Here is a 13137-nt window from a genome sequence, read left to right as displayed (position 1 = left end):
TCTTGGGTAGAAGTAAGTTTGGCCAATGGCTTATAAATATTCATTCTCCAAATCAGAGGCAACCAGCTTTTCCACAGACCCAGCAGTGGTTTTATCTAACTTCATTTAATGAGAAAATACATGGCAGATAAAAAGAATCCAGCCAACCTTTTAAATTAACGGGTAATTTTATTAATAACAATAGCATCTACACACATTTGAAAACACACATGTAGGAAACATAAGATTAATTCAGTTTATAATAATGTCTGGAGTCCATTTGGATTCATGAAACCCTTAGGATCAACTCCAGGACCCCTTAGCCAAAAGCAGAATTGAACAACTGATCAGACCCATCAGTGTCTTCATCAGCAAAATCAAGGCTTAGACAGAAAGAGTGAACATTTTGTAATTACATAAAATAAAACTAAAATGCAATTGTCTGCGCATTTGAGGATACAAAGGTGGACAATGTGAGCTGCATGACCAGTGAACCAATCCCTTTGCTTTTCTCAACCTCTGGGTTGTAAAGGGGGTTATTTAACCTTGCCTGTCTTACAGGGTCTATCTTTTCAAGGCCTCCTGATAAGTGAGAAGGTGAGTGTAAATTAAAAGCTCATCTCCATGGGGAACAGAGGATCAGGATGGAGATGGTGGGTGTCAGAAAAGGAGATGGGAAGAGGATCTTTCCAGTGACCAATGCTCTGAATTTAAAGAAAATCCAAAAGAGGTTACACTACAAGAAGCATAAAGGGAAAACCAACCACGACCACCACCTCCTTTTTGGTGCACAAAAAGAATCTTAACCCGGGCCTCCTCAGAGCTATTGCCCTGAAGTGACCCCAGATTGACTTGGCCAAAGAGCTCCAAAAACATTTCCGTTTTCCTGTCTTCACGCGTATCTAATGGAAATGAATGGCACGCATCCATCCAGGAAGCGATTAAGAAAGGGATAGCGTGGGAAAATTAATTCGACCATTTTAATTCAGTAAGTATTTAAGTGTCCATTATGTGCCAGGCAGACTGGCGCTGACTGTATTTAGCAGAAAATCAGACCAGCAAAGTCTGTTAAGGGCTTGAGGAGAAAGACCATAAATACGAAAATAAACGAACCAACTTCTGACAGCTGCTAGGAGGAAGAGAAAACAATGAGACCAGGTGATAGGCAGGAACGAGAGACGCAAATTCCTGAGTGGGACTTGGGAAGGTCTCGGAGAGGTGACTTTTGAGCCCAGCCCTAAATGACCAGCGCCTTGCAGTGACCCAAGGCCGGGGCGTTCCAAGAAGAGAGAATTAAATGCAAAAACGATCCACAAACCGAGAAATAATAGGGATTTGAAAGCCCCAAAGGGAGCAGCGGAAACCAGAACCTACGAATTCCGGAGCGGGCGCGTGATTTTGAATATTCATGTCGTCCAATCAGGGAAAGGCTAGGACCCGGCAGCGCAGGCCCCGCCCTCAGTGCCCAGACCGCTGGTATCCACAGGAGGCCACACCGCAGGGCAGAAGTGGTGACTGGGCACCCCGGCAGCTGCCAAACGCTCGGGAGAATTCTTCAGGGCTCTGACGCAATGTTCCCGGGACCCGGGTTTAGTTGTCCTGGGGTCCTTTCTTAAGTGAGGATGACCGAAATCACTCATTTCGTTTTAGAACACCGATGAAACATACACCCAACAAAGTCACCAGGACACAATAGTCTGGGGACGGAAGGGGAAAAGCGGATTTTCAATATCCTAATTCGGAAAGGACTTGTAGGAAAACTAAGCAGCACAGTTAAGACGCGCCCTAGATTAAAAAGCAGAGCCAGTCACGCGCCAGGAATCTCAAGTAGGAAAGGCTTAAAAAGCTATGCGTGCCATCTTCGATGATCTTTCACAAGTAGAGTTACTTACTTTGTGAGATCAAGTGAGGGGAAAATAAGTGAACAAAGCTCTTTTCTGGTGATTAGGTGGGTGGCTCTGAAAAGAGCCTTTGGAGTCAAGCGGCCGGCGACTCATGCGAGCGCCGTGTCCCGGCAGGGACTCACTTGGAGCTGGTGTACTTGGTGACCGCCTTGGTGCCCTCGGACACGGCGTGCTTGGCCAGCTCGCCGGGCAGCAGCAGGCGCACGGCCGTCTGGATCTCCCGGGACGTGATGGTCGAGCGCTTGTTGTAATGCGCCAGGCGGGAAGCCTCGCCGGCGATGCGCTCGAAGATGTCGTTGACGAAGGAGTTCATGATGCCCATGGCCTTGGACGAGATGCCGGTGTCGGGGTGCACCTGCTTGAGCACCTTGTACACGTAGATGGAGTAACTCTCCTTGCGGCTGCGCTTACGCTTCTTGCCGTCCTTCTTCTGGGCTTTGGTGACAGCCTTTTTCGAGCCCTTCTTGGGCGCGGGAGCTGACTTTGCCGGTTCAGGCATTGTAGAACACCTCACTCGTTAGCAAAGAAAAGAAGTGCGAGAATGGGCGGGCCTGATCCTTTTATAACCACCGTATGCAAATTAGGGCTCCAAAAGCCCTTCGTTCCCATTGGGCCTTGTAGGGACCTTGCGTTATCAGTAATCACTACGTAACAACACCTACTCTTGGCCTCATTGGCCAGTTCTGGAGCCAATTTAGGACCAATGAAAAACTCGTTCCTGACCCCACCCCTAGCAAAGCTTATAAAAGCTTTTCAATCGCTGATCTTTCAATCCTGTTTTGTTGGGAGGTTTTGAGCTTAGGTGTTTTAGCCTCACTTTCAATCATGTCCGGTCGCGGAAAGCAGGGAGGCAAGGCTCGCGCAAAGGCCAAGTCGCGCTCGTCCCGCGCCGGCCTGCAGTTCCCGGTGGGCCGAGTGCACCGCCTGCTGCGCAAGGGCAACTACGCCGAGCGGGTGGGGGCCGGCGCGCCGGTGTACATGGCGGCGGTGCTGGAGTACCTGACGGCGGAAATCCTGGAGCTGGCGGGGAACGCGGCCCGAGACAACAAGAAGACGCGCATCATCCCCCGCCACCTCCAGCTGGCCATCCGCAACGACGAGGAGCTGAACAAGCTGTTGGGCAAAGTCACCATCGCCCAGGGCGGCGTTCTGCCCAACATCCAGGCCGTTCTCTTACCAAAGAAAACTGAAAGCCACAAAGCCAAAAGTAAATAAAACCCTGATAAGCCAAAGACCAAAGGCTCTTTTTAGAGCCACCCAAGTTTTCAAAAAAAGAGCTAATGCGCTATTTCGTTATCAGCCCCTCAATTGACATTTTGGTGGCTCTTAAAAGAGCCTTTGGGGTTAGTGGGGATGGTCTCGACCCTCCTAATTACTTGTTCTTGCCAGGCTTGTGACTCTCCGTTTTCTTGGGCAACAAGACCGCCTGGATATTGGGCAAGACGCCGCCCTGGGCAATGGTGACCCCCCCAAGTAACTTGTTGAGCTCTTCGTCATTTCTCACGGCTAGCTGCAAATGGCGAGGGATGATGCGCGTCTTCTTGTTGTCTCGGGCCGCGTTCCCCGCCAGCTCCAGGATTTCCGCCGTCAGGTACTCCAGCACCGCCGCCATGTACACCGGCGCGCCGGCCCCCACCCGCTCGGCGTAGTTGCCCTTGCGCAGCAGGCGGTGCACTCGGCCCACCGGGAACTGCAGGCCGGCGCGGGACGAGCGCGACTTGGCCTTGGCGCGGGCCTTGCCTCCCTGCTTTCCGCGTCCTGACATTACGGCCAAAAATGCAGTTACAGCTTCTTATTCAAGGAGAAGGAAGTGGAAAGGATAACCAATTTGGTGTAATTTATAAGAGCTCCCGGGAGGGGTGAAGGGAAGTAGCCCAATCAGACAGCCAATAGGAAAGCAGAAAGCAGCTTCTTCGTTTGCATCCTGCATTACGAGGAAATGACGGATTTCGTAAGTACCTACCAATCGCTGGGAGCCACATTAAAGCCCCTTATTTGCATGCCAGGATTTTTAAAGAAAGAAGGCTTTCGGACCAAACGCTGTTTTGTTTCGCCTTTTACTGAATGGCATATTTTGTTTCCAGCTTAGAGAAGGGCAGGGCGGGGCGGGGGGGGGGGTGTCTTTTTCTTTTCCAGTTCACAGCTAGAAGGGAAATCCTAAGAAGGACCCAAAAGGCCTGCAGAGGGCCTCCAGCAGAAGCAGAGTTGCTCCCACTCAAGGGTAGGGATTCTGAAGCCGATTATCCCCTTGAGCCTTAAGTTACCCTCCAAGTCCCGCCTTTTCGGTCTCTTCACAGCCAGACTTCCAAAAGAATGTTATTAAGGCCGCCCGCTTTCTCTGCAATTTAGTCGTGGCCTTCGGTGTGGCTTCGCCCCACCCCCAGCCGCCTACGCTCTTCGGAATCCACTGTAACCAAGGACCGGTTTAGATTTGTCTTCCTTCTCTCGACCTCCAGGAGGCATCCGATACCGCCTTGAAACTTGCTCCCTTGGCTTTCAAAATGTCCTCCGACTTTCCTCCTCCCGCTCCTTTTCCTCTACTCGTCCCTGCGATCCCGTGTCTGTCTGGTCTCTGCCTCCTACCCAACACCCCCCTCCATCCTTCACTCTTCCCGAGGAGTCTTCCCACTTCCGTGCTTTCAATTATACACATCCAGATTTGCTCCGGAAGCTCAGACCCTGACACCAAACTGCTTACTGGGTACTTCAACCCATTTATCCCAACAATGCGACCTATCCAAACGCGAACTTATCTAAAAGACCTCCAGTCGCCTCTGTTTGCTCTCTTTCCCTCAATTACAACCTAAGCCGGAATCTACACTTACCTGCATCTCAACAGCATATCCGGTCACTTCCCTAACGTCTCTTCAGCCTTTTCTCCGTGCTCCTGTCTGCCTCCTCATCGCTCTCTTAGACTTCAGCAACAGCCCTGCGGACTTGTTTTCCTTCATCCTCCAATTGCCTTCTGGAGAAATCTTTCCTGAAAATTTTGTTCCTTTCTCCTCAGTTTCCCAACCTGGAGTGTTCTACACCCCTCACACCATTTACACCCTCTCCTGAGTATCCCATAAGGACAGGAAGTAGAATACTATAGAGAAAAGAGTAGACTTAAATCCTACTCCTTGAGCCCATTTCTGATGTTCTCTCTTTCATCCTCACCTTTATTGAACTGACCTTTATCAAGTACCTGTTACCTACCAGGCAATGGGGATATAGGTTGCTGAAACTAGAAAATAGAGGAAATCTAAACTCTGGAAGTTAAAATCAGCTATCTGTAGACATTATCCCTGGTAAGAATGCTGGTATAGATTTGTGAAACACCCAAGCTCAATCAAAGGCTATGGGAGTGTTTTTTCAATAGCAGACTGTACCTGAAGGTGATTCTAACCCTATCAGCTATATCACTGCAGAAGATGCCTGTGTTAATAGAAAGATGTGGTCCACATAGAGCCTAAACAGGGCAATTACAGTTGGAATGTGTTGTTTCTCCAGCACTAAGAATGTATATTATATGTCTGCTAGACACAAAGGTTTGGGCTATTATAGAAGGGTCCTTGGTTGTGAAAACATCAGCCTTTTCTCACAATCTGGGTGAAACAGTTCTGAAGACTGTCTAACTCTCTTAGCTCAGATTCTGGGCTCAACCACTTTCCAGTTATTCTACTTCAAGATAAAAATATGAGACTGAGAAGGGATGAGCCAGTTATGAGAAGATATATCACTAGAGGGTAATGAACTTGCATTCTAGACTATTCATAAGTTTCTTGTGTGTTTTGTTAGTGTGAGTCTCTCCCTATTAAGCCAGTACACTCTGGAAGTTCTGATAGTGTCAACTTTTCAGACCTACAGGGTCTGAACCCAAACATCGGGGACCCCACCACAACTCTGGCACCTTGAGAGTTCCTGCTTGAGGGGGCAGCTGACCTCCCCCTCTCTTTGACCTCTGATCTCTTTTTTACTTCTATCACAGTGACCCTGTGCTATTAGGAAAGGTGAAGGGCAAAGACATTATATGATGTAGATGTGATTGTTTGTATCACAGATAAGGAAAGTGAGGCTCAGAGAAGCTAAAGCACTTGCTGAAGGTGACACAGCTATTTACTAAGACATGATTAGAACTCAGGTCTGCCTGACTCAAAAATTGTGCTCTTCATCACTGCATTCACCCTGCTTCACTCACTAGATGTTGAGTGAAAAAAAATCCCAGTTGCCTTTTTGTTAAAGGAAGTAAGACCCAGCCTGTTTGTGATGGTGTACTACTTTTACGGATGGCCTGCTCTATTTCATATTTTTATTAACTTACACAGCCTCCCTTTCTTCCTCTATTAAAGAGAGGAAGAGAATGAGAGAAAATTAGATTTAGTGTTTTAGATTCCATCCAGTTGTAAAAGCTTATTAGATAAGTCTAGAATAGGCCAATATCCTACAAATTATACCAGGTTCAATTACTATCTATTGCTCCCTGGAGCTCTTTTCCCAGCGTTCTTACCAGAGCTATTAAAATATGAAATAGAGCAGGCCATCCGTAAAAGTAGTACACCATCACAAACAGGCTGGGTCTTACTTCCTTTAACAAAAAGGCAACTGGGATTTTTAATTTTTTTTAACATTTTCTTTTTTTTTAAAGATTTTATTTATTTATTTGAGAGATAGTGAGAGAGAGCACAAACAGGAGAGGGAGAAGCAGGTTCCCTGCGAGCTGGGAGCCCAACGTGGGGCTCGATCCCAGGACCCTGAGATCATGACCCGAGCTGAAGGCACCCAGGCGCCCCGCAACTGGGATTTTTAAACCAAGGCAACTGAGTCCCTTCCCAGGCAATCTAGTTAACCAAACATTATTTTGCCTTCTCGCCCCATTCCACCATTCTAACCATAGTCCTCTCTCTTCCCCCCCCACCTCTCTCTTCCCCCCACCCCTTGCTGCATACCATTCAAGCAAGGCCTTTCCACAGTTACCTGCCATTGCACATACAGTGGCCTTTGGCTAGAATGCTTCATCCTCCTCTTGACCTGGCAGAATCCTCCTCATCCTTCCAGTTTCAGCCCAGATATCACCAGCTCCTTCATGAAGTCTTCCCTTCTCACACACACACAGCCCCAGTGTACCCACTTCTCTGTTCAGATCCTGCTGGTAGCACTTACTCTGTACTGCGCTTTCACTTTGCTCTCACTTCCTTTCTGTGACCACCTCAAGGGAGAGACCGTGTCTTTTTGAATCTGAGTCCTTAATTCCTTCCACCTGGCTCTTAATAGGGTAATTAAATGTTTTTGACTTGAATAAATGGCATTAACACTCTTAGGGAATTAGTGTCTTCTTTTCAATAATCTTTCTCTTTACTCAACAACCACTCTCCAAATGCCGACTACAAACAGTAGACGGCGACAGCCAGAGTGATAGAAGATATACTAAAAGCTCGTCAATTAAACAAAAATAATATAGCCAACCGTAATAGAGTTGTTAGAATAAATGAGAATAAACGTAAAGAACCTAGCATGGAGCCTGGAACCTGAGAGGGCCCAAAGCTGTATTAGGAGGCTGAAATGCTTAATGGTTAAGAGCCCAAATTCCACAGCCTGACTCTGCATTGTTTACCAGATCTGTGACCATGGGCAAATTACCTAACCTCTAAAGGTCTCTGCTTCCTCACTGGTAAAGCAAAAGTTATAACAGTGGCTACTTCATGGGGTTGTTGTAAAAATTAAAAGAGTTCATAAATGTAAAACATTTAGAATAGTACCTAGCACCAACATAATAGGGGCATTCCAAAAACGCTTTGAACCAATTTGTCATTTCAAAAATAAACATTAGGTTTATCAGATGACCTAGCAATTCCACTCCTGGATATACAGCAAACAGAAGTGAATGTCTGCATGCAATAAAAAGCATGTACCAGAATGTGGTATATTCATATCCTGCCATACCACACAATGAAATGAGCAAATTGCTGCCACGCACATGGATGAATCTCACAGACAATGTTGAGTGAAAGAATGCAAACACAAATGAATTCATGCCACGTGATTCTTTTTATATGAAGTTTAAAAATGGGCAAAACTAATCTATGGTGATAGAAGTTAGAATAATTGTTACCTGGGGCAGGGTGGTGTTGACCTCCCTGGAGCCTTCAAGGTGCTGGAAATTTTCTGTATCTTGATGTGGATGTATTCATATGTAGAATTAAACTGTACACTTAAGATTTATAAATTCCTTATGTGTAAATTATACATCAATAAGCACAAATTAAGTTTTCCAAGAACAAATATTGAAGTAATCATCATGTAGGGAAAATGAGTATTTTGTTGGACATCCCAATCCTCATGTCACAGATTAGTGTTTGTTTTTTGTTTTATTTTAATTACACATGAGGTGGCCACCATAATCTCTTGGTGTTTAAAGCCTCTAAAAGCCTCAATCTGGCCATGACAAACCTTCACTACATAGTAGGTATCTTTATGACTATGTTTATATTAGAAACAAAGACATTAAGCTTGCCTTATGGAGTTTGCAATTTACAAAGATTTTGTTCGTTTTTGCAACAGAAATAATAATGTCATCAGCCCTCTCTTCATACATTAGTTCACATATCTATCCAATACATTTAATTGAACATCCAGGTATGTCAACACTGACCTGGACATAACACATTTAGAACATCATGAATATAGGGGCAGAGGTGGCTCAGTCGGTTAAGCGTCCGACTCTTGATTTCTGCTCAGGTCATAATCTCAGGGTTCTGAGATCGAGCCCCAAGTCAGGCTCATGCTAGGTGTGGAGCCTGCTTAAGATTCTCTCCTTGTGCCCCTCCGCCCCACTCTCGTGCTCTAAGAAAAAAAATAATAATAAAATAATTTTTAAAAAGAACATAATGAATATATTCCCTCTGCCCAGATCTCTCCACATGGTTAGTTCTCCCTAGTCATTCAAATCTCTGTTTAAACCACCTCCCTAGCAAGGCCTTCTTCAACCATAGCCTCTCATCATTCCCCATCAGTCACTGGATTAGCAAGCTGTAAAGCCCTGACCAAAAACAAGTCCTATAGATTCCATCTCTTTAGCAGCATTCTGATCAATTGACTGCTCTCTAGCCCATCTCCTGCCTTCACTCAGATTATCTTTTACAAGATTACTGCCAACGGCTTTTCTACTCTTCCTGTTCCTCTAATACATTCTTCTACATTCTTCTGGAAAATTGGATTCTTTCTCATCATACACCCTCTCCGGATGTGATTCCACCACCCTTACCCACTTTCCCACCCACCTATCCAAGATAATCTCATTCCATCTTCAATAACCGCTGCTTCAAATACACTTCTCAGATGCTAAAATTAATAGACAAAAACTTAATGAGAAACAGGATAATACATAGTTTCAAAGTATCACCCACAATTACAAATGGAAAAAGAATAATTTTACAATGGTGAAACCTGAAAGATAGCACTTTACTAAATGATCAGAATTATCACCAGCAATGAGATATATCAAGTTATATGCCCACTAGTATGGTTCGCTGAAAAGGACTCAATATCACTTCTGCAGTATTCCTGCCAAAAATGCGTATCCTAAGTCTGAATCATAGAAAAATACTAGAAAAACCCAAATTGAGGGACATCACAAAATAAATGGTCTGTACTCTCCAATAATGTCAGAGTCATAAGAGACAAAGACTAAGGAACTATTTCTGATTAACAGAGACCAAAGAAGGCACCTGGGTGGCTCAGTTGTTAAGCACCTGCCTTTGGCTCAGGTCATGATCTCAGGATCCTGGGATCGAGTCCCACATTGGGCTCACTGCTCAGTGGGGAGTCTGCTTCTCCTTCTATCGCTCCCCCCTCCCATTCTCTTTCATTCTCTCTTTCTCTCTCTCAGATAAATAACTAAAATCTTAAAAAAAAGAAAAAGAGACCAAAGAGACATAACAACTGAATACCACATGTGATCCTGGATTGGATCCTGAACCAGAAAAATTTTTTTTCATTTTATACAAAAGAGATGCTAGTGGGGAAATTAACAAATTTTGAGTAAGAACTGTACATTAGATAATAGTACTGTATCAGTGTCAATTTCCAGAGTTTGACAATTGTGGTTATGTGAGAAATGTCTTTTTTTTTTTTTTTGAAACGAAATACACGTTAGTAAATATAAGAGTTCTTCAGAGAGGGTCGGTTGCCTGGGTGGCTCAGTTGGTTAAGTGTCTGACTCTTGATTTCAGCTCAGGTCATGATCTCAGGGTTGTGAGATTGAGCCCCTCAACAGGCTCTGCACTGGGCATGGAGCCTGCTTAAGACTCTCTCTCCCTCTCTCCCCGACTTAAAAAAAAAGGAGTTCTCCAGAGAAAGACCCATAGGATATATATGGAGAGAGAGAGAAGGATCTATTATAAGGAATTGGCTCACATGATTGTCGAGGCTGACAAGTCCCAAGATCTGCCAGGTGAGTCAGCAAGCTGGAAACCCCGGAAAGCTGATGAAGACCTGCAAACAAAGAGAACCAATGCTACTGTTCCAGTCTGAGGGCCAGCGGGTGGGGACCCAGGAAGAGTGGGTGTTTCAGTTTGAGTCCAAAGGCAGGAAAAAAGCCAATGTCCCAGGTCAAAGGCACCCAGGCAGGAAAGAACTCTCTTTTTCAAGGAGGACCAGCCTTTTTGTTCTATTCAGGCCTTTGACTGACTGATGAGGCCCACCCACATCAAGAAGGGCAATCTACTTTGCCGATTTAAATGTTAATCTCATCCCAAAACACTCTTACAAAAAAAACCCAGAATAATGTTTGACCAAATATCTGGGCACCCAATAGCCCAATCAAATTAACCACTGCAGCTGCTTAGAGGTAAATGGGGCTTTACCTCTGAAACTTATTCTCAGAGGGGTCAGAAAAAAATTATGTGTAGATAGATACATAGAAATAAAGCAAACATGATGAAATGTTAACATTTGGATAATCTGCGGATCAGGATGAGGGCTTACATATTGGAAAAACTCAATTTTTCACCTGTGTCAGGGAATACCTCAGTTCAGTCTGTCTCCTGTGGGTTTCTTCCCTGTGAGTCTCCTTTACTAGTCACATAAAACACTTCACTTCCAAATGTGTGGTTTTTCCCCACACCAAACAATTTACTGCAACACCAGCTGGGTGGCCTACAATTTAATTCAGTTCTGACACCATCTACCCAGAGATAGCATCACATCCCACAGGTCACAGGGCTCAGTCCCACAGCACTGCCCCCCCCCGCCCCCCCCCCACATATACTTCAGACACCAGCTGTGAGCCCAGGTAGTCTGTCACCAGTGCTCCTGACCAACTGACTATAAATTAGGGTTCCAATGACCCCCTCCTTTGGGTTCTATTAATTTGCTAGAGCAGCTCACAGACCTCAAGGAAACATTTTACTTAAACATTTACCAGTTTATTACAAAAGGATATGACAAAGGATACAGATGAACACCCAGATGGAAGAGCAAGGGCGAGGTATGTGGGAGGGGGCTCTCCAGCACGCCACTCTCCCAGTACCTCCACATGCTTGCCAACCCAGAAGCTCCCCAAACTCCATACTTGGGATCTTACGGAAACTTCATCACATAGGCATGATGGATCGTTAACTTCATTTTCAGCCCCTCACCCTTCTCAAGAGAATGGGGGCAGGACTGGAAATTCCAAGCTTCTAATCATGGCTTGGTCTTTCTGGTGACCAGCCCTCATGCAGGAGCCCCCCCGCCCAGACTTGCCTTATTAGAACAAAAGACACTCCTATCACCCATGAAATTGCAAGGGTTGCAGGAGCACTGTGTCAGCAACTGGGGTCAAAGACCGATATTAGAACAAGAGATGCTTCCAGTGTTCTTATAACTTAGGATCTTACAAGGTTTTTAGGAGTTCTATGCCAGGAACCTGGGCCAGAGACCAATATATATTTCTATTATCTTACAGGGATATATAGGAATTCTTTGTACCATTTTTAGGATTTCTATAACTCTGAAAGTATTTCAGAAGAAAAAGTTAGTAATAAAATACGCACATAGAACCATATATCCAACACGATATCTCTGCTAAGATACCATAAAGACACTTCAGACTCAAGGCCCAAACTGAATTGGGCACCTAATCTTCCCCTTCACCACCCTTCAAACTGGGTCTTCTTCCAGTATTCCATATCTTACAGAACAAATGCCATCCATCCAGATGTACAAACCTGATAGTCATCCTTGACACTTCCCCACCCATAACTAACCTATCACCACATCCTGTGGATTTTACCCTCCTAATACGTATCTTGTAGCCACCATTTCTCTCCACCTTCACCTCCACTGCCACCACCTGGGTCCAAGTCATCATCATCTCTCACGGAGCCTGCTACAAGTAACCTCCCATCTGGCCTCCCTGCTTTCACTCATACCTCTCCGACAATTCACACTGCAGCCAGCCATCTTTGCAAAATACAAATTTAAAGACAGCTTAATGCAATGCATGGTCCTTGACTGGCTTTCCAAAAATAAAAAGCTATAAAGGACACTAATGAGACAACTGGGGAAATTTGAATATCAACTGTATATGAGATAATAATATTATATGAATGTTTAATGTCTTGGGTGTGGTAATGGTTATTGTGGTTATGTAAGAAAATGTCCTTGTTTTCAGAAGATATATGTTGAAGTCAATAGCGGTACAATGTAAAGATTTTTGCAACTAACTCCCAAATGATTCAGCAAAAATAACAATTATTTTATTATTGTTATTATATACATAAAATGTCAAAGAGAGACAAAGCCAGTCTGGTAAAATGTTGTCAGTGAATCTAGATGAAGGGTAAATAGGGTGGTCAGTTTACTAATCTTGCAACTTTTCTGAAAGTTTAAAAAAAATTTTTTTTAAGTGTTTTCTTTTTTTTTTTTTTTAAGATTTTATTTATTTATTTGTAAGAGACAGAGAGAGAGAGGCAGAGGGAGAGGCAGGCTCCCCGCTGAGCAAGGAGCCCGATGCGGGACTCGATCCCAGCACTCTGGGATCATGACCTGAGCTGAAGGCAGATGCTTAACCATCTGAGCCACCCAGGCACCCAATTTTAAAAATTTTTTAAAGGCTAGGGAAAAATATGTCATTATGTTCAATTTCTTGAGTGAGATAAGGATATTGTGGTTATATAAGAGAATATCCTTGCTCTTAGGAGATACATGTTGGAGTACTTGATGGTGGAATGTCTCTGCTATCTGCAACTTATTTTCAAATGCTTTGACCAAAAAAAAGTATATAAGTATATTT

At 44.6% G+C, this 13137-nt stretch overlaps 3 protein-coding genes across 3 annotated transcripts; 1 reads left to right on the top strand and 2 right to left on the bottom strand.

Annotated features, from left to right (window-relative positions):
* Positions 1-148: 148 nt before the first annotated feature.
* H2BC21 (H2B clustered histone 21) lies at positions 149-2426 on the bottom strand. Its single transcript, XM_036098399.2, has one exon. The coding sequence runs from the start codon at positions 2380-2382 to the stop codon at positions 2002-2004; it is 381 nt and encodes a 126-aa protein (XP_035954292.1). The 5' UTR covers positions 2383-2426; the 3' UTR covers positions 149-2001.
* Positions 2427-2673: 247 nt separating this feature from the next.
* H2AC20 (H2A clustered histone 20) lies at positions 2674-3144 on the top strand. The gene has a single exon (XM_036098393.2). It carries the CDS (start codon positions 2709-2711, stop codon positions 3096-3098), a length of 390 nt encoding a protein of 129 aa, XP_035954286.1. The 5' UTR covers positions 2674-2708; the 3' UTR covers positions 3099-3144.
* Positions 3118-3670, bottom strand: H2AC21 (H2A clustered histone 21). Its single transcript, XM_036098395.2, has one exon. It carries the CDS (start codon positions 3646-3648, stop codon positions 3256-3258), a length of 393 nt encoding a protein of 130 aa, XP_035954288.1. The 5' UTR covers positions 3649-3670; the 3' UTR covers positions 3118-3255.
* Positions 3671-13137: the final 9467 nt, after the last annotated feature.

This window comes from Halichoerus grypus, chromosome 5 (assembly GCF_964656455.1).
Source record: "Halichoerus grypus chromosome 5, mHalGry1.hap1.1, whole genome shotgun sequence".
In the NCBI taxonomy this organism is placed as follows: Eukaryota; Metazoa; Chordata; class Mammalia; order Carnivora; family Phocidae; genus Halichoerus; species Halichoerus grypus.
This window is presented reverse-complemented; position numbering and strand designations above follow the sequence as displayed.